The sequence below is a fragment of the Narcine bancroftii genome, chromosome 8 (assembly GCF_036971445.1).
Source record: "Narcine bancroftii isolate sNarBan1 chromosome 8, sNarBan1.hap1, whole genome shotgun sequence".
Lineage (NCBI taxonomy): Eukaryota > Metazoa > Chordata > Chondrichthyes > Torpediniformes > Narcinidae > Narcine > Narcine bancroftii.
This window is the reverse complement of record NC_091476.1, coordinates 6,362,329-6,383,808: the sequence shown is the minus strand read 5'-3', so window position 1 is coordinate 6,383,808 and position 21,480 is coordinate 6,362,329. Positions and strand designations below refer to the sequence as shown.

The 21,480-nt window shown below is 41.1% G+C and overlaps 1 protein-coding gene and 1 long non-coding RNA gene across 6 annotated transcripts in view; one reads left to right on the top strand and one right to left on the bottom strand.

Annotated features, from left to right (window-relative positions):
• The window catches only part of col4a5 (collagen, type IV, alpha 5 (Alport syndrome)), a 198,393-nt gene that overhangs the window by 26,896 nt on the left and 150,017 nt on the right, over nucleotides 1-21,480 (bottom strand). For all 5 annotated transcript variants that reach the window (XM_069892754.1, XM_069892752.1, XM_069892751.1 and 2 more), the window contains 8 exons: nucleotides 19,663-19,761; nucleotides 19,276-19,365; nucleotides 17,973-18,112; nucleotides 15,496-15,622; nucleotides 14,246-14,326; nucleotides 13,226-13,324; nucleotides 11,556-11,606; nucleotides 9,388-9,573 (listed from right to left, as the gene is read on the bottom strand). In XM_069892754.1, coding sequence (XP_069748855.1) covers nucleotides 9,388-9,573; nucleotides 11,556-11,606; nucleotides 13,226-13,324; nucleotides 14,246-14,326; nucleotides 15,496-15,622; nucleotides 17,973-18,112; nucleotides 19,276-19,365; nucleotides 19,663-19,761 — 873 coding nt within the window. The remainder of the gene's footprint in view (nucleotides 1-9,387; nucleotides 9,574-11,555; nucleotides 11,607-13,225; nucleotides 13,325-14,245; nucleotides 14,327-15,495; nucleotides 15,623-17,972; nucleotides 18,113-19,275; nucleotides 19,366-19,662; nucleotides 19,762-21,480) is intronic.
• LOC138740302 (uncharacterized) overlaps nucleotides 1-21,480 on the top strand; it is a 52,713-nt gene that overhangs the window by 24,254 nt on the left and 6,979 nt on the right. The gene's annotated exons all lie outside the window — the stretch shown is intronic.

Genomic DNA, 21,480 nt, shown 5'->3' with positions numbered 1-21,480 from the left:
ACCTCTGTCACGGTGGCCAGTGGAGAGCTCGCCATATAACACGATCTTGGGAAGGCGATGGTCCTCCATTCTGGAGACGTGACCCATCCAGCGCAGCTGGATCTTCAGCAGCGTGGACTCGATGCTGTCGACCTCTGCCATCTCGAGTACTTCGACATTAGGGGTGTAAGCGCTCCAATGGATGTTGAGGATGGAGCGGAGACAACGCTGGTGGAAGCGTTCTAAGAGCCGTAGGTGGTGCCGGTAGAGGACCCATGATTCGGAGCCGAACAGGAGTGTGGGTATGACAATGGCTCTGTATACGCTTATCTTTGTGAGGTTTTTCAGTTGGTTGTTTTTCCAGACTCTTGTGTAGTCTTCCAAAGGCGCTATTTGCCTTGGCGAGTCTGTTGTCTATCTCATTGTCGATCCTTGCATCTGATGAAATGGTGCAGCCGAGATAGGTAAACTGGTTGACCGTTTTGAGTTTTGTGTGCCCAATGGAGATGTGGGGGGGCTGGTAGTCATGGTGGGGAGCTGGCTGACTTGTCCGTGAACTACTCTTTGCAGATGATGCCGCTTTAGTTGCCCATTCAGAGCCAGCTCTTCAGCGCTTGACGTCCTGCTTTGCGGAAACTGCCAAAATGTTTGGCCTGGAAGTCAGCCTGAAGAAAACTGAGGTCCTCCATTATGAATATTATAAAACTGTCAAACCACCAATTAAACAACCTGTCTCTTTAATGCACAAATAACACTGGACAATGAAGATTTTGCTTCCTGAACACTTTTGGGTGTATTTTATAGAATTTGAGCTATTGATCACAAAAATCACATTAAAAGATTTTCTTATCACCTACTGTTTTTAAGATACAATTTATTTTTGTGATTTTCTGACACATGTTAAGTCTACTAGTATATTGCCCACAAAGAAAGCTGTCTTGGTCAGTCCAAGCAGGCCTGGATACCCACTCAATTCAGGTGCTATGCAAATGTTGTCTTAGGCCTGGTCAAGATAGATACAGACAGGCTATAAAAGCAGCTCACTTATCCAGCTGCTGTGCATTACATTGACATAGATTGAACACATCGATGAACATGTTCTTCAGGCAACAGCACAGTGAGTGTACTTAACAATAGTATTTATTGTCTTCAGGAAGATTCAATACAATGGAAATGTCTCATCAATGTCGCAACAGCTGCGATACATTTGTGGTGAGTAGATGCTTAAGGCTCAAAGGTGCATTGTGACTGCACTTATTAAGAAAGCCTATGAGCTCTATTTCGGTTATAAAATTGGTGACCCTGGGCTCCTCACATTTGTTGTGCAACATGGGCAGTCAACCTGAGAGCTTGGCTCAGAAGTACATTATGCGATTAAATTCAATAAATGTTAATGTAATGTTTCTCCAACTTCCTACGTGACACAACAGATCTGAAATTATCTATGTTCAGCTTGAAGTTGTTTATCAAGATCCATATTTTGTTTTCAGGAAGCAAACTTTTTGAAAAAAGAATTCTTGTCCAAAATGTCTGGTTTATAAATTATTGCTGCTTCTCATGTTAAATTCCACCAACCCAGCAAACAAGCAAACAAGCATGTCAAGTAATAATTGTTTACGGAGTTAGGAATCTAACCTTGAAGACCTGGGAAGGGACAACGTTTAGTAAGATCCAGGTTCACCGTTAGATTGATCAGTCACATCGCACAGTACAGAATGAGAATGGTGGTTAGAAACTTCACAAGTCTGTTATGGAACTATTTCATAAACAAAATTCCTCTAGATTTTAAGCATACAGAGCAACGTTATTGCTTCATTTATAAAAGTGGAACAGATTAACCCTTCCACTCCCAGGAGATTAAAGATTAACTTGGAGCAAGTAGAAAATGGGGAATGGTCTAGTTAAGTTAGTCCATAAAATATCAGCTTTAGACTTCTAACTTAGTCTTTCTTTTCAAACTTTATTTATTGAAAAATTATTGGTAAACATACAAAATACATTTCACAACAAAAATTTTATATGAAAAGAAAAAAGAACCCCCCCCCCCCTCCCCACCCTTAGTCTTTTTATGGAAGAATGCAAGAAAAATAGTTTTGAACCACAGCTTTCCACTCAGATTAGCCACATAAAATATTGAAATTAGTTATAAGAAATAGGTATGCCAAGTAACATTTAAAAAGTAGTATTAGCCATATTCAGTTTATAATTTCTATGTGCAGAAGAAACTATTGCCAACAGTATTGCTTATAAACTCTTCCATCTTATTCTTCTCTCTAATAGTTAAACAAATATTTTGAGCAAGTTAGCACCTTTTCTAAAATGGTGGCTGTTTGCAGCCATTGGGAATGAGTTTCTATGCCAGGAGCTGTAAATGCCCCACCCTTAGTATGATCTCTGGTATAGATTTTGTGTAGAGTTACTGGTCGTGGATTGTCATCACGGTGGCACCCTCTTATCTGAATCACTCTAGAGCGGAACACCTAGGCTATACGTCAGTACTGACGGTTTGATGCACTGATAGGTGCCCTTTTTATGCGCATCTCAACCAAGAGCCTGATTTCACTCTCAGATAGACATAAAAGATTGCATGACTCCATTTTTTTTCCAATATTAATAAATCCATTACCATTAAAGGAAAAAAATTAGTACTAAGAATTCCCACATTCGTTTTTATATGAGCCCCGCCATTCGCATCCAGGAAAACATGATTGCTCATTAGTACATGAAACCCTGCAGTAACTCATCAATGTATTATTTATTCCCATAAGCTGAGATAGTAAGCCACAAGCTGCAATCTATCCTTTTCCAATATCCAAAGGATAGGACTTTTGGCCAGTTTTCTTCCTCACTCACTGAGTATACCTAAAACCTCACGCACTCTTGGCAAAGTTCGCTTCAATTTGGGAATCAAACATAATATGGGGTGAAGGATGAGAGTCTGCAGATGCTGCAACTGTAGCGAAGACATTAAAAAAAAGCTGGAGGAACTCAGCAGGTCTCGCAGCATCCATGGAAGGTAAAGACATATAATCGACATTTCGGGCCTGAGCCCTTTGTCAAGGTATGAGCAAAAAGCAGGCAGGCTGGGGGAGAAGGGAAGAAAGGCACAGGCCAACAGGCAATAATTGGACCTGGACAAGAGGACAGGAGAGGAAAGGTGAAAAGTGATGGGGGAGGGGGTGGCTCTGTGAATGCAGAGATGGAAGAAAGGTGCCAGAGAGAAAAGGAGAGAGAGCAAAAAAGAAATAGAGAGAGAGAGACAAAGAAACAGAGTCTGAGAAAGACAGAGAGCGAGTGCTAGAGAAAAAAGGGACAGAGAAAAAGATAGAAGGGGGCGGGGGCGAACAGAATCCAGAGAAGTCGATGTTACTGTCATTTGGTTGGAGGGGATTAATCATTTTCTGGGAATTGGCCCAGTAGGGAACTCAGAAGGTCAGAGAGGTTGTCTATTTTGTATCCCATTCCAAAGTGGCTTCATCTGAAATGGGAAGCTAGGTATCTTTCTGCCAATCTTGTTGCCACCGACTCCAGGGGCCAACTGATGGCTTGGCAGCTCTTCCTATCTTTTTTTCCCTCCCTGCCGTAGTTTTGTTACCAAAGCAATCATCTTCCAGACTAAAAACTTCACAGATGAGAGGAGGTGAATTTACTGTGTGGATGGCTTGTACTTTCTTGAAAGAGTTCTATCGTGATTGGGGAATGTGGGTGGGTAATGAATTTCTGGAGTGAGGAGAACCCATTCTATTCCACAAAGTAGAATTGAGGAAGAGGTGCCACATTACTGCGGTCTCTCTGTGGTCAAAGTTCATGGAAGAGGATCGCTAGTGCTACACAAGGGGAAATGGTTATGAATTCAACCTAATATTGGCTTTATCCTGGGAGCTGGAGGGTGAAAATCAGTCAGGAACAGGAAAATAAATGTAAAATAGGTAACTCTACAAATCTTTAATGGAAGAACATGTCACAATGATCTTCTGCAGATTTCAGCTACCAGTTGACATTATAACCTTTTTGGGGTAGCCCTGTTGTGGAGCAATACAGCAGAGAAACAGGCCCTTCAGTCCAACGTGTCCATGCTAACCAAACTGCCTATTTGAGCGAGTTCCACATATGCCAGTGTTTAACCCATATCCCTCTACACCTTCCCTAAAAATGCACTTGACCAAGAGTCTTTTTGCCTCAACTTGCAGTTTGAGAGGGTTGAGAAGAAGGTAAATGCAATGCTGGTTTTCATTTCAAGAGGAAAATAATATAAGGGCAGGGATGTGATGTTGAGGATTTATAAGTCACTGGGGGACGGGGGGATCTCGCAATCCTCATTTAAGGATGTACTGACATTGGAGAGGGTTCAGAGGAAGTTCACAAGGATGATTCCAGTAATGAAAGGGATATCATATGAGGAGTATTTGACAGCTCTGTGTTCATTAGAATTTAGGAGAATGAGGGGGGGATCTCATTGAAACATTTTGAATGTGGAATGGCATGGAGAGAGTAGATGTAGAAAGGTTGTTTCCCAAGGCGGGAGAGTCTAGGACAAGAGGGCACAGCTCCAGAATTGAGGGGCATCTGCTTAGAACAGAGATGCAGAGGGTGAGGAATCTGTAGAATTTGTTGTCATGAGCAGTTGTGGAGGTTGAGTCATTGGGTGTATTTAAGGCAGAGATTGATAGGTTCTTGATTAGCCAGGGCATCAAAGGTTATAGGGAAAAAGCCGGGGAGATGGGAAAATGGATCAGCTCATGGTGGGGCAGACTTGATGGGCTGAATAGCCTACTTCCACTCCTATGTCTTATGGTCTTTTAAATGCTGTACTTGTGCCCACCTCTACAGCTTCATCTGACTGCTCGTTCCACACACCCACTAGCTCTTGTAAAAATAAGTTGCCCCTCAGGTCCCTTGGAAATATTTTCTCTCTCACCTTAAAACTACACCCTCTTGTTTTTGATTTTCCAATGTTGGGGAAAAGATCTGATCTATGCTACTCATGATATTGAGCACATTTGCAGATGTAAATCTGTCAACATAGAGGAACACACAATCCCAATAGTTATCTTCAAAGCTTTTAATTCTTCCCCCAATTTAAGTTAAAGGCAAGGGCTAAGTTTCTTGACATTGTCTCTGTTTAAAAGGATAAGGAGAAATGTGTTCTTGACCACAGGGTTAAACCCATGCAACCATTCTCTATGGTAGCCATATAGCCTTCCCTACCCAAACCCCTCCCCCGGGAGCCACAGCCCATTTAAGGGGGACCATGGACTCTAAGAAAATATTTTTAATGTTTTCTATGTAGTAGGTAGAAGTATGGAAAAAACCAACTCGACCTAACTGCTTCACAGGGAAGGAGGCCCATAAACTTTGAGCGGAGTCCTAAGGCCAAAGGCTGAGGATGACTGGGTAGAGCTTGCACTTGGCTCTTGCACATTTGATTTCTTTGATTTCATACAAGAAACAGGGTGAATTTCTCACCATGATCCATCAAATGTTTTAAAAGGATATCAGGTACTTGGTCCAAATCAAGTTAGTTGGCATACCTACAATGCAAGTTATCCATTCCTAAACTCTTTTCTCCACTGACTCAGCTCATACCATTTATTTTTACCTTGGTCAGTTGTGCAATAGTATTTTGTTAAAAATTAACAGAAAGGTCCAAAAGCTGAATTCTTTTAGGAAGAGAATGGACAAAATATATATATTTTTTGAAACCCGCAAATTCAAAACATTGCAGTGTTTGGAACAGCAATGTTCAGTTTTTTTCTTCTGTGAGATGTGTCAAAAAGAGTTAAAGGGAAATGGAAGATTCATATCTTATAGTTCAAACATCGATTACTGCTGTCATACGACAATTCATGCAAGTTAATTGTTACTCAAAGGGCTGACCTGGAGGACCTGAGCAGGGTCAAGATGCAACCAATGGTCATCATTAGATACGTCAGATATACCACAGGACAAACAAAACTGCTGGTTGAAAACTTAATAATCCAGTTAAAATAACAATGTCCAACTAACTGCAGCAAATCTCAACGTGAGCTGTAAAAGGGGCTCAGCTAGGCTTCAATTAACAGTTTGGATGCTTTGTACAATTTTCCATTTTGTATTAATTCATTCTGTTGGATGAATTTTCCTCCTTATTTTACAGGATGGAGTCATTACTGGCAAGACCAGCATTTAAACACTATTCCCAAATTGCTCTTTTGCTGTTGAATAGATATTCCCGTCATGTCATGGGGGGGTGGGGTAACACCACATTTTACACTCAGAGAAAATGAAGGGACAATAATGTATTTCAAATCACGGATGTAGGCGATGGTGATCCCTTGTGTTTGATGCCTTGTCCTACTTGGTGCATTCTGGATGTTCTATTACTTGGACTTAACACAAATGGACAAGCTACCTGTTTGATTATGACTGAATTGAGTCATAAATATTCAATCAAAGCACATTTAGCGTAACACTATGTCCGATCCAGCGACCTGGGTTCTACTCCAGTGCTGTCTGTAATGAGCTTGTACATCCTCCCAGTGACTGCTTGGCATTTCTCCAGGTGCTCCGGTTTCCTCCAACCCTTCAAAATATGTACAGGATTTGTAGGTTAATTGGTGGGGGGGGGGGGGGGGCATGGGCCAGAAGGGCCTATGACCAACCTATACATCTAATTATTTTCATGGTGAGAAAAGATACAATCTCACCCATCTTGACCTTGAAGATTGGAAGCTTATGAAAAGAAACTGTACACACACTGCAGGGACTCAGAAAGTGTTCTACTGAGAGTGGGAAATATCATCAACTATTCAGCTTCCTTCTGGAAAACTATCTATCTGTTGGGGTGGGGTGTGTGCAGTGGTGTATCTATCTCTACTCTGGTGCACTGCCTATTTGGGCTTCTCATTGTAAACACCGACAGACGATACGACTGTGGGTACCCTCTCAGCCAAACCTGATCCCAGTGCTGTGTTAGCCACCTAGCACTAAATACTTTGTGTGCAGAACAAAAAGGTTCCAGTTTCACAATGGGTGGAAGAAGCATTTCTCTGTATGGTCACTGCAGGCAAAGTAGAAACGTATCTTTGAAAACAGGTTTAAAAGCTGGACAATATCTTGCCAGAGCAAACATTTCATGGGGTTTATATGTTTTGCTAATTAAATCTTTCAAAGAAATCTAATCCTAAGACTGTTCCCCTTTTAAAGTCAAGAAGACAAAACCAATAATGATGTTAATCCACAGAAAGCCACCAGCTGTTACTTAGAAGCATTTTACACAGCATCACCCTGCTAATCACATGCCCTGTGATCCTTACCAAGTCACTTATCACAATACCCCTTCAATGCTTTTCAGTTGAATGTGTCTCAGAAATCTGAATCCACAACTTCAGCAATTTAATTTGTTTTTCATTTTGTTCTGTTGGACGAGGTTTGTGAATACCTGGGGATTTTCTGCCCCAGAGGGTGGTGGAGATCTTTAAATATTTGAAAGATTAAGAAATTGAAGATTATGAGGGACCAGGCACTGAAGAGGAGGATGAGCTCAGCATAGATCAGCCATGGTCATGTTGAATAACAGAATACACTCAAAGGGCCTGGAAGCCAACTCCTAAATTTTCAGGTTCCTGTGATGATTCTTCAAATCAAAATATAACAAAACACTTCTCTGTCACAGTAGTGTGACAGTTGTAGTTCCCAAACAAACCTTTTGGGCTTAAGTCTACTGAGAGGCCGATAGGGATTTTACAAATACTAGTTTTTTACTCTTATTAATAAGCCTCAACAGAATCAACTCCTATGAATTGACATCACATCAAAAGAACCCATTCACTGACAACTAATACATTCTCCTGTCATGATAAACAAAAGTGCAAGCAATTCTGATCAAGTCAGACAGTGTATGGAGCGGGAGAGGACGAGAAGGGTTGAAAGGGGGCGGGAGAAGGAAAGGGAGGGCAAGGGAGAGGGGAGAAGGAGGCAGAGAGAAAGAGTTAATGTTTCGGATTGGCACAAAATCTTAAGCCTGCTTCTCTCTCCATGGTTACTGCCTGGTCTGCGATTCCCAGCACTTTTAGTTAAATATGCATCCGCTGGGTCAAGTGTGACACACAGCAGGTCACACAGCTTTACTTCCCAAGGATGGACATTTGTGTGTTGCATGGATTCCTGGCATCTGCAGTATTTTGCTTTCGAACACACACCTGTGAGATGAGCAGTCTTCAGAACAGCTCAAAGGCTCTCTTCCTACACCATGAAGTAAACGTGGGAAGGAGTCTCATACCAACTGAGAGTCATCCCATTTGATCAGGATTGAGGGCTAAATAAGCACCAGCCAATGAGACTGTGGTCATTTCTCTATGAAAATCTGTCCTCAGGAAGCATCTCCTTATTTCATTTCAACCCTGGGTGTATCACTCTGTGTGTGGGGAGCTTGACTTAAATTTAACTTTTGCTAGTAGATATCCAGAAATGGGATGGGAGGGAAACTGACGGTTTCAAAGGGTGATAGGTAGGAGCTAAGGAGTCAGAGAGGCAAGAGTGCATCCATCTTCTCTCTCTGTCTCCTTTAACCCTCTCCTTCCTCTACCCTTCTTTCTCCCTCCCCCTCTTCACACTAGCTCTTTTTAGAAGCTTTTGGTTCATTGATCTGTGTCCAAATCCAACCTGCAATTCATCCCTTTGTGACCACTGGGGTTTGTCATCATTTGTCCCAAAAAATAAACACCCTCTTCTCAATTTGGTTACTGCTCAGTCTGGATGGCTGCTGGAGAGAAATCGAGGGGGGAAATATTACAATGTCCCAGAGATAAATTCATCAGGACACCCTATATCTGGCTTTGCCAAGTTTTCACTGCCTTCTTCCCCATTCTTCCCATAGAAGCGAACAACCTTCAAAACTGTTGACAGAGGAACCAGAGGGCATCCTTCACACGTTCTTGAATTCCATGAAGCTTTTATGCCTGAACTAGCAAAACAGATGTCTTTGTGCTACCCTTCCGTATTATACCAATATACCTGCACAATGCCTACAGCCTTTAGTAAATCAAGGGAGTTGCATGAAACACAATTCACACATTGATACAAAAATATAACCTTTTAACAGGAATATACTATCTAAGTAAACACCTCCATTCTTTTCTCTTAAGAGCAAAAGCTTATTTCTTATCCTCACTCCCTTCTCTCTCCCTCTTACCTGGTTACCTTTTCCATCATGTCCTTAAAGGAACAAGAATAACTGTAACGTTGACGTGAAAAATACAAGAACAAAAGTACCCATCTTTGGTAATGAGAAGGTGCAAGAATGGAAGGCAACTGTGATTTTGGTGATCTCTGCCACAAGCAGCTACATTGCACACATGCAAATAGTGCAGGAGTGTGTAGGAAAAGGCAATGCACTGCTCTTCCATTGGGGAATTCATCCTGATTTACCTGGCCGTCCTGGCTGGCCTGGAGATCCTGGCACACCTTTTGGGCCTTCCAATGAACGTCCCGGTGGTCCAGGGGGACCTGGCGGGCCTTGCTGACCTCCAAATCCCGGGAAACCAGGATCGCCTTTAAGACCAGGAGCTCCGGGAGAACCTGGGACACCTGGAAAACCTGGATCTCCTTTTAGACCTACATGGGAGAATACACATACAACTCATTCGGGATCAATTGGAAGGCACTCAAAGTTAATTATTGATAAATAGATTATGTATAACCAATTCCTTGGCTGACAACCATCATCCTTTACATCTCAGATAGCAGGGGTAGAAAGTTAATATATATCCATGTGTTTAACAATTCAGAATTTTAGATAAAAACAGAAAGTGAGAAGTTTTTTTTGGTCTGCTACCCTTGTCAGCAGATTTCCCGCTTTTTAAATTAGTTAGTTTTGATTTTCACACAATTTTAGATTTTGTTGACTTTTTTTTTTAAAGGCTCTTAATCAGTTGATGAAGTGTAACATTCTTTGAACAAAATACCTGCAAAAATGTCAATGGAATTCCAACAGTGCCCCTAGACACACTAACATTTCGGGCTAGTTATGGCTTTGAGCAACATTGTGGTATTTTTGAATGATTCAAAGATTCATTGCCATTCACAGTGGAATTGCTCAAGATGAATGACTGATGTTTTTTCTTGCAGAATTTGAGTCAAAATTTCAATCCTCAAAGATCATCAAGAAGATCATTCATAAAATATTTTGAAATGTATATTATAAATTTGGGGTATAAAGCAAATCTTGAGTAATTAACTGCCACTACATGGCAGGATTATTTGTCTGTAAAGTGAACGCTGGGTTACACGTTATGCTAATTGGTCAGACTCAGACAATTCCTTGGTGAGACCATTTGAAAATCTGCCCTGTCATATTTTTTAGCTCAGTATTTTTGTGGATCATGAAGGAGCCTCCTGGCATTAATAGAATGCAGAGGGCTGCTGTCAACCTGGCCATGATGCCCATGGTCCGCAGAGGGGCCTGTACCCACCAATCACTCGCACACACCACCCATTGTGGATCAAGTGGCTACAATTTTACTTTCCAAAAAATGGTATTTGGGCCTTTGTTTGCCACCTTCAGGTAGTGGTTTCATTTCTGACAGGCCTGGGATGCTGACAGACTCTATGTTACTGGCTCAAACGTTCAAAGCCTCCTCTGTATTTACATCCAACACTGCTCCCTCCAGGAAAGTTTGGACACCTGTGTAACTATGCCATAATGTAACTTTGGCTTGACTCAACGTATTACATATTTAAAGCTCTTCATTGCATTGTACACAAATACTACCCTGTGATAATCATTATTTTGAAAAAAATACACTTGGATACTTTGCCCCTTTCACCCCTGCCAGTGATCCCAGGAATCAATTGGCCTTTAAAGTGTCTAGTGTGAAAGCAAAATCTGCTCCACACCGGCATCAGATGACGTTATCTCATGCTGGGAATTGCCGGCCTCGACTCCGAGTACAATCCCCGGTGTCTGCAGACACCAGCGTTGAGATCAGGCAAGTGTAAAATGGGCAATTGCATTGCAGGCATTTCAGATTAAAGGTAGAACAGACCAAACGACGGGGATAAACCCCTGCAAGTGTAAAAGTGTTCAGTGTCCTAGTTAGGAGTGGTTTAGTATGAGAGGGCAAACCTCCATTCCTATCTCGGGACACTGAACGGCCGATTTACCGGGATGCAAGTATGAAAGGGGCCTTTGTTTTGTCACAAACTGCAACTCACAATCATTCTGCTCTGTGCTTTACACAGTCCCCTGAATTAGGCAATTGTATTCAGCATTTGCAGTGGCTTCTAGGTTTAATCAGTGGTGTTTCAGCTTTCTTTTTTACTTCTTGAGCCAATGGTACGATGTTTGCGAGAAGCTGCTTTAAATTTTGTTTCAGAATAATTTACAGCTTCACTATTAATTTTTCAGCATTAAATATAGAGGAGAATCACTATGTAGACTTTGAATTACTGAACTTTATCTTCAAGATTAATTTTTATTTGGCTTAAAAAGCATATCCAATCCTCACTCAAATGAAAATGCTTTGAACTGACAGCACCCCTGCTGTCATCTTAAATGACACATGCTTCATTTAATTGTTTCCCTCTTTCTTCTTTACCTGGGTTTCCTGGAATACCAGGGGGACCTGGGCGACCTTGGCCTGGAGGACCTGGAGACAAAAATCAGACCAATAAAAGAAATGAAGAGAATCATCAAATTAATACACTTTTGTTACATTGTTACCACGTATTATATTTTAGAATTTTTGTTGGTCATATTCAAGGCAAAGCTATGCTCAGGCAACACTGAGTATAAGAAAGAGACTGTTGCTAATCCTTCCAGGAATTCCCGTTGCACCGTCTGCCCAGAAGATCTGCATCAATCATCTAATCCTAATGGCTCAACACTTGGATAAAGGCACTTCATGGGAAAAAAAAAGCTTCAATTTTTCCATGTTATCCCAACTCTCAAGGTAGGAGTCTCAATTTATCAGAATTCATAAAGCACAATATTGACTTTGATCAATAATGTAGGATAATGGTACTGATTCAGTTCAATACACCAACATACTGGAGACACTCAACAGGTCACACAGTATCCAACATTTCGGGCCTGGGCCCTCTGTCAACTGGTACTGATTCAGTTGCTTGTTATATTTCCATCCCCATTTTCCTTTCCATTACCTTCAAATAAAACTTAAAAACAATATTTCTCATCAGATTACCATTTGTAGATCCATTATTCCTTAGCTCACATGTGGCAAAATGAAGTCCAATTTTTCTACTTTACAGAAAAACACAGACCAGAATTTGACATTTCAGTTCTTGCTGGTTGATTGTTGAAGTAGTCCAACACGGTTAATCTTTTCTAATTTGGACACATGTGTTTCCCTCGCTAGATTACTTCTGCCCATTCTTCTGATATGTCATTCAGGGTGGACCAGCAAGTAGTATTTGCTAGAAATACAATAAAGGGAAGGAATGACAAAAAAAAACTAATGGAAAGGAAAATTCTTCAAGGTTTCTTCCTGTACATTCTATTATTTGTGTTCAGAGGAATGTAAACTATTTCATCTACCTTCTACAGCAAGACTACAGAATTAGTGTGCAAACATAAAGCATTTTTCCCATCAACTCTGTTTGATTCATACTTGAACCCCTACGCCTTTATTTCTCTGTCCTAGTCAAATTCTTTGCACTGACCCAGTTCTGTGGACAGTCCTGACCTTGGTCCCATGGACAGGCTTCCTTTTTGCTGACTTCACTGCAAAGCAATATGGATGCCCTGTTTGATCTAGAGAGGCCTGGTGTGGATGGTGTGTGGAGCATTGGAATGCCCTGTATGTATGATCGAGAGGTCTGGTGCGGATGGTGTGTGGAGCATCGGAATGCCCTGTATGTATGATCGAGAGGTCTAGTGCGGATGGTGTGTGGAGCATCGGAATGCCCTGTATGTATGATCGAGAGGTCTGGTGCGGATGGTGTGTGGAGCATTGGAATGCCCTGTATGTATGATCGAGAGGTCTGGTGCAGATGGTGTGTGGAGCATCAGAATGCCCTGTATGATCTAGAGAGGTCTGGTGCGAATGGTGGGTGGAGCATTGGAATACCCTGTATGTATGATCGAGAGGTCTGGTGCGGATGGTGTGTGGAGCATTGGAATGCCCTGTATGTATGATCGAGAGGTCTGGTGCAGATGGTGTGTGGAGCATCAGAATGCCCTGTATGATCTAGAGAGGTCTGGTGCAAATGGCACATGGAGCATGAGTTTTTAAGGAATTAAAGTAACCTGGATCTCCCTTTGGACCAGCTGGACCCGGAATTCCGTCACGGCCAGGTTGTCCTTTCTCTCCTGGTGCGCCTGGTGGGCCATGGCGACTTGCCTCACCTGTTTGCAAATCAATCGATTAAAATCTTTGAACAATCTGAAGGAGAAATTAAACGGATGCACGTAGGTCATTTAAAAATATTTTCCCTCTTTGCCAGTCCACCCTTTTACTGCGCACATCTGAGTGAAGATGTGATTTCCTGACATTGCTTGGTGTCTACTCATCAAGAGAAGTTCAGGAATTCTCCCCTGCTCATTTTTATCACCACTAAAAAAAGAAGACAAATGTGCCTTTCCTTTTAAGGAACCCTGCTCTGCAGAGCATCGGTTGGTCACGTAAAACGACCTACTGCAAAGACTGTTGAAATTCCTCTAGAGCTGATTGGCACGAATTTTCAAACATGATGTGTTTATTGTTACATCTATCAGTACAATAACCATTAACCCTGTATTCAGAGATAGTTGCGTCATGGTCCCTTCTGTCATTTAAGAGAAGGTTGGATGTGTACATGGAGGTGAGGGGGTCGGAGGGTTATTGGCGATGAGCGGGAGGTTTGAGCTAGTGGAGTTGTTCTAGTGAACCGGTGCGGGCTCGAAAGGCCGACATGGCCTGTTTCCACTCTGTAAATGGTTATATGGTTATGGTTATAAATATTAAAAGAAAAATATTCACAGTTGCAGTTAGAGCAGAAAATGTGAATACAAAACTTTGGCATCCTCCGATAGTGTTATGATAAGGACAGTACGGGAGGTTCAAAAATCTGATCGCTGTAAAAAAAAACACTAATTGCAGAACATAAGTGCATTATTTCATTTTTTGACATATTGTAAAAACTTCAAGTTCCTGCTTCAGAACCCATCTTTTAAGAAGCTACTTAAGTCAATATCAATTTGGCTGTGATGGACTATAGTCCCTGATGAATAGACTTTTCCAGCCAATGCCCAATCTAAATGGTTGACCCTACATAATCGATAACATACCTGGAGGACCAGGAGGTCCAACAAGGCCAGGAGGACCTGGCAAACCATCCATTCCCTTCGGCCCAGGAATTCCAGGAGTACCTGCAGGATAAGGAACACAAAGCTTGGTTAGCCCATGCTATTTAGGCTGCATCGTAATGTCACACAGTCTCTTCAGCTTGACCTCAGCTATGTACAGTTGTACGATGCAGAATATAATACATTTCCCCATTTTAATCAGTTTACAAATGACAGGAGGCAATTACCTCTTCAATACCTCCATCCAGCTCCACTCAAATCTTTGATCGAACTGCCAAGAAATTTAACTTGTGAAACTTCGAAAAGAAACACAACCAAAGATATTAAGCGCACTAAAAGCACCAAGACTATGCTCAGCCGTTATTTGTTCTTTTAGTCATGGACATTGTTGTTATAGCTGCTTAGGATGGGACTTAAAAGGATTTGACAAAATAAGGCACAATCAATCAACAGAAAATCAGTAACCAAAACCAATCTGCAAGCAGCAACCTTGAGAGAAAAGCAATGGTCAACATTTCGAGGTAAAACTCTTCATCAGGACTGACAGTTTTAGCTCAAAAAAAATTGACCTTTCGTTTTTCTCCCACTGATGCTGCTCAACCCAATGAGTTCCTGCAGCAGATTGGGTTTAGCTTTAGATTCCAGCATCTGCCACCTCTAACGTATCTCCAAAAATGTTGGACTTCAACTGACTGCCAGGAAATGTGGCAGCCTGGAAATGGTAAGGATGCCTGCAACTCATCTCAGGTGTGCTCCAACAGGACAGCACAGCTGATAAGGTCATTGTTTCACAGCTCCAGAGATCCTGGTTTAATCCTGACCTCAGGTGCTGACTATGTGGAGTTTGCATGTTTTCCTTGTGTGTTTCATGAGCAGGTTCAGATGTTAATTGGTGCCTGTAAATTAATCTAATGTGTAGATGAGTGGTAGAATCCTAAGAGGTATAAGAATATGATGAGAATATAAAAAATGTAAAATGAATGCAGATGGGTCAATTAGGAGTCGATGGGCCGAAGGTCCTATTTCTGTTCAGTATCTCTCTATGACTCTGTGACTAACTTAAAGTACAATGTGAATCTACAGCAACAAATCCTCATGCCTGCAGCATCCTGGCCACATTTGAGTTGAATGATGTGCAGTTTTTTTTTAAAAAACGTTTCAATGTTACATATTTTAATTGCAAAGGGTTGATATCTTTTGGGGAAACAGTTTTTGTTTGGGCAAGGCCTTACCTGGGAATCCTGGTTGACCAGGATCACCCTTGATACCAACTGTAGCCGGTAATCCAGGAAATCCGGGCGGACCTGGAAGTCCTTTGTTTCCAGGCACTCCTGGCAGACCAGGTGAGCCGGGGTCACCCTTGATTTTAAAAAAAAAGCAGATGAGATACTAGAATGAAGAGGCAGAGACACCAGCTAATGTCTACTCTCAAAAAACAACAGGCTCCAGCTGAATTGGCTCCAATATAAGCAGTAATGTTCAGCAATCAAATTCAATGAAGTATGTGGATTATTCACAGCTTGTCAGTTTAAAATGTGAATTTAGATGGCTGAATTCCATTTATTGCTTCATTAAAAAAATAAACAAAACATGAAATACAAAGTTTCACAGTCACCCTCATTATCTCTACCTTTTCAACCATTTGTTGGTCATTTCCATTATAGGGAATCCTTGAAACTATCTTGAAGCGGTCCTTTTAATTTTAGCGATACAGCACAGTAGAAGCCAATTCCAGCCATTGACACCCTTTGCCCAATTACATCCAATGAACCTCCCAACCCCGTACGATTTTTGAAGGATGGGAGAAAGCCAGAGCACCTGGGAAAAACTCGTGCCGGTTTTGGGAAAAACGTTCAAAGTCCTCGCAGACAGCATCAGATTTGAACTTGACCCACTGGCACTCTAATCGTGTTGCGGTGCCAACCATAGTACTAACGGTGCTGCCCTACTCCTTACAGAGGGAAGGGAGTAGCATTTCCTGCAAAACCATCCCTGAAATTTCATCATACCCAGATCGTGGAGGATTTCCACAAGATTGCACAATGCATATTTAGATGGTGCCCATTTTGATAGACTGCAATTAATGCCATCCTTTGCTCACACATATCAGGGAAGAAATCCAAGACCCATTTTTAGCCAAAATAATGAGGCAACAATTTTTCTACAACTTGTAAAATAGTTGCACATCCAAAGAAAGTTGACTGATTTCTGTTGTTTGTCTTGCCCAAATGATTTAATGCTTGCAATACTAGATGCAAAAAGTGCACCACTCTTGATCTTACCCTTCGTCTGTCTTCCTGAAGATTGTATTAATTTTGTGTTGTAGGTTCATAAATACCGGTAGCATCTTGACCAAATGTGTGTGGAGAAGAGCTTTACAACAGCTATGGAGGGCACATCTCGGTTTCTAACAGCTGGGAGATGGCCAAGGATTATGATGTCAGTAAACTAGGGTTGGAGAGTCCAACTAAACTGCCCACCCCCCACCCCCCCAGCTGCCATCAGGGAACAAAGCAAATGATCAAATCTAGAGCGATAATAATGCTTATGGCTTCGTAAAATGGAGGATGTATGTAATCCATTACGTCATCAAAAGCTTCACAACTTTACTCTTGTCAATGGACATATCTTGTTAAGTAATTTCAGAAAGTAATCAGAAGAGTGGTATAGTTAAACATATGACGTAACAACATCTGGTTTTAAAGTTTCATTCTACTGGCCCATGGGATCGAATTTCTGAAGTGTTAGAGAAGCAGGGTTAAAATTGAATCATATCAAAACACAGAGATGCTGGAGGAACTCGGCTGGTATTGCAACATAAAAAAGACAGGGGTCTGGCTTAAAGGGGGCTGAATGGGAGGGGGAGGAGTCCAGAACAGAAGACATAAAGGTGTTAACTGGATATGATAAGAGGAAAGGAGAGAGAGAGAGGGACAGAGCGAAGGAACTCAAGGGAGGAGACAGCTGGCACTTAATCCAGATTCTTGCATTTTCGATCACACAGGTGAGATGCCAAGAGATTAGAGGATAATGTTCTTTTCTTCAAGAGTGGCAGGATGAGCCAGTAAACGAGTGGTTGGAAAATTATTGGAGAAAATCTACAAGGTAGGCTTAATGTATATTTAGAAAGGCAGTGTCTGATCAGGGATATTCAGCACGGTTTGTTCATGGGAAATCTTGTCTCATGATTTTTTTTGAGGTGATAACTAAGAAGACTGATGAAGCCAAAGCAAGTGATGTTATTTAAATAGACTTTATAAGCCATTACAAAACACAAAAGTGGTCCTGAAGGTTAAGGCACATAGGATCCAAGGCAAGATGACTGTTTGGATCCAAAATTGTCTTTGTGATAGGATCCTTAAAGTAAGTTCAAGTTCAATTTTATGTCAGAGTACATACATGAGATCAGTTATAACCCTGAGATTCTCAGTCCTGTGGGACAGGAAGAATTTCTACTGATCGGGAATGTAAATTGCACTCAAGAAAAAGATACATATCGAAAAGAGTGAAAAATAAAGAAAGAAAGAAATGTAAACAAACTTACTGTGCAAATACAGAAAAAAAATCCAGTGATAAATAAAGCGCAAATCAACAGAAAACTAAATTTCTTTTTCCAATCTCTGAACCATTTTGCTATTTATCTGAAAGCAAGTTCCAAGCTGATAGGTTATCTTCTTTCCAAATCTTCAAGAAAAGGAGAAGGATTAACCTTTTGCCCAGGAGGTCCTGGAAATCCAGTAACTGGTCCACCCGAATCTCCCTTTTCCCCGGTGAAACCTGGCCGGCCTGGAGGGCCAGGCTGTCCCGGCCGTCCAGAGGCTCCTGGAGAACCTTTGAGCCCTGATGGACCTATGGATGTGGAAACAGAAGTATTGTTACATCACCCAGCAAAATGATTCACCACAAAAGGACATTGATCTTTTCAGGAAAACAAGCTGCACTTACTCCCAAGAATTTCCTATGCATCACAAAATGAAATGTATCATTCCTATTTTCCATTGATTTGTCCTGGGAAATGCCCCAAATGTGGGGTCCAAGAAAAAAAAGGTGACTACCAAAAAGAATGGCCTCTTTCTTGCTGTTCCAAAATTTCTAATACTGTATATCCATGTGGATATAATGGAATTTGCACCTGCAATAGACATGGAAATGAGATTATACGGAACCAAATTGCCTTGATTTCCTGTTGACCTGCCTGCTGGGCAGTAAAAGAAACTGGCATTGTTCCTTCTGCCAACAACCTGCAGTTTCTGCTAATTTTAGCTCTATTAATGCTTCCTATTAACTGGTTGGGACTGCAAGACAGTAGTTGTACTCGGTGTTCTTTTCCAGTGTGAAGCCCAACCAAAGCAAAAGTTTATCACTCTGGACTGAAAAGCAAATGCCTCCATACAGCAAAACTGGCTGAGAAAATCAACATCGAAGTAGCAGATTGATGCGTTCATTTGTGATCTCAATTGTCAAAAGTGAATAGGATAGAATTTCCTCCAACCAAACTAAATCTCAGAAAAAGAGCTGCAATATACACCTGTTGTAATGTTGCCTGTTCAAACCTTCAAGGGCAAATATCTCCTATATATATGTATATACACTACTGTATATATTTGTGCAACAGTCAATACCATGTAAAATCAACCCCCCTACTTTTGGCCCAAAATTCTGTTATTTTCCATATATTGCATACGAGAACCTCACTATTTTTGGCCCCGACCACCCAGTTCTGGGCTGCCCACCCACCCATCAGAGCTCCCGACACCCTGAACGACACAGGACAAAAGTAATATGTGGGTAATTGTCAACCCACCCAAATTTTACCGTTCAACTATTAGTTGAGTTTATTACATGATTATGTGACAATAAAAAGGAACCTTGAGTATATACAGTACTTCAGGCTACCATTAGCCAGAAAGGCCATTATACAAAACCTAGCACTGATTAAAATGGGACTCTATAAAATCTATAAAGGGCAAGCTGCTGTGTTTAATTATAAAGAGATTCCTTTCCAAACTTACCTGGAAAACCCATTTCACCCATTGATCCTTTTGGTCCTGGTCTTCCTGAACCTCCAGGTTGTCCAGGGAGCCCAGGTTCTCCTTTAGGGCCTAGATAAACATTTAAAGACATTTCATCAATAAGAAGTGATGTGCATGAAGTCCTCAGATCAGACAAATTTCCTTACTCAAACAGTCAAAATTTCACACAATTGCACTGGGAACATTCAATGAAGCAGTACTCCAATATCATAGAGTAGAATGGAAATATAAACCAGGTAGAGAGACGTAAACACTTAACAAAATTACTTAGCAGTAATCTCAACAGCTCCACCCACTGACAGATAGGAATGACCTTTCCCAGTCTATTGCAGAGTCACAGAATAGCTGGGAGTTGTTTGTCCTTACCTGGACCTCCTGGTAAGCCTGGTAAACCATTTTGCCCAGGTGCTCCTGGATTACCAGGTACACCTAAGAAACCCTTTGGACCTGGACGTCCAGGTGATCCTTAAAAAGAGAAGTAAAATACAACTTGTAAGCTTTTAATTTATCAGACAACTCATCACATACTTGGATAAAGATATGCAGAGCTACATATTACAATTATATTCTTTGTTAAATGTACAATTAAGGAGCCATATGCTTTAAAATGCAAAGTCCTTTCTCCAATACCATACATTCTTTAGTTATCTTGGACACTCAGTCAGAATTGTTGCTATTTTATACTGCCCATACACTGCCTTACATTGATTGTCAAAGTAAAAAATCATTTTGTATGCAGATCAAACAAAATGAGAACCTGCCTTAATATTGGTAATTAAAGCCAAATTTATAGATGATTCTTGACCTCTCTTCTGTTAAATTGCCAGCATTTGCTGGCAACTATTGGCTGACATTTACCTATCCAAAATGTTGAATCCAGTTTCAATTCTCTGGATATCTAATTGATTTATCTGAACCTCTCTCATCACATGGGTAAAAATGAGTGAACCAGACGCCAGGCTCTGAATAAACACCCATATTGGTGAAGTGCAAGTGTACAGACAGATGTCCAACATAACCAATATTGACTGATCTGTTCAGAAAAGTTTCTTTAATTAATATATAGAGTCCCCAACTAGAGAGAATGCACAACTGGATCTCCTATTATGGCAAGTGATGAAAACGTGGAATGTAACACTTTAGATTGAGTGATCATAACATCATTAGTTTCAAGGTACAGTAAAATTCCCATTATCCGGAATTCATATGACCAGCAGCCTCAAGCATCCAGCAAAAAATTTCATGAAAAATAAATAAGGTTTAAAAAAAAATTCTGAAGTTTAAAATTGGTGCCCCCAGCAGTTAATTCGCCTATCAAGCAACATGCAATCTCAAAAGCAATCACTTATCTGGCATTCACCAATCCCCTTAGGTGCCGGGTACTGGGAGTTTTACTGTGATTATGTAAAAGGATAGGTCAGGCTCTCAGAGTGAGATTCTAAATCTGAGAAAGACCAATTTTGATGGTAGCAGAAATGATCTGGCAAGTGTAATTGGGATAGAATGTATTCTGGCAAGGTGAGCTTGGTAAGTGGGAGGCCTTCAAAAGGTGGCATTTTGAGAGTATGTATTTTCCAGTCAGAATTAAAGGCATGACTAACAGGCATAGGGAACCTAGGTGTTAAAAGATATTGAGGCCCAGGTCAAGAGGAAGGTGGTTCAAGTATCAGTAATAAAGAACAAATAAAGCTCTTGAGGAATACAAAAAAAATGAAAGAAAATATGTGAAGGAAATCAGGTGGGTTAAAAGAAGGTAAGAGGTAGCCCTGGCAGACAAAGTAAAGGAAAATCCCAAGGGCTTCCACAGATAATATTAAGAGCAAAAGGATACCAAGGGAACCCCAAAGTGGTCATTTATTCACGGAGCCAAAAGAGATGGAGTTGATCTTATCAGGGTTTTTCATCTGTATTTACTCAGGAGATGGATATAAAGTCTATAGAAGTGAATAAAAACAGCAGTGAGGCAATGGAATCTACACAGATTAAAGAGGAGGAGGTGCTTGATGTCTCGAGGCAAGTAATCCCGCAGACCTTGAGGGAGGTGAGGGTTAAAGTTTCAGGGGCTCTTGCAGAAGATTGAAGAAAAACTAATATTGTTGCATTGTTTAAGAAAGCTCGAAGAATAATCCAGGTAATTACAGACCCATAAGCCTGACATCAGAAATGGGGGGGGGGGGGGGGGTG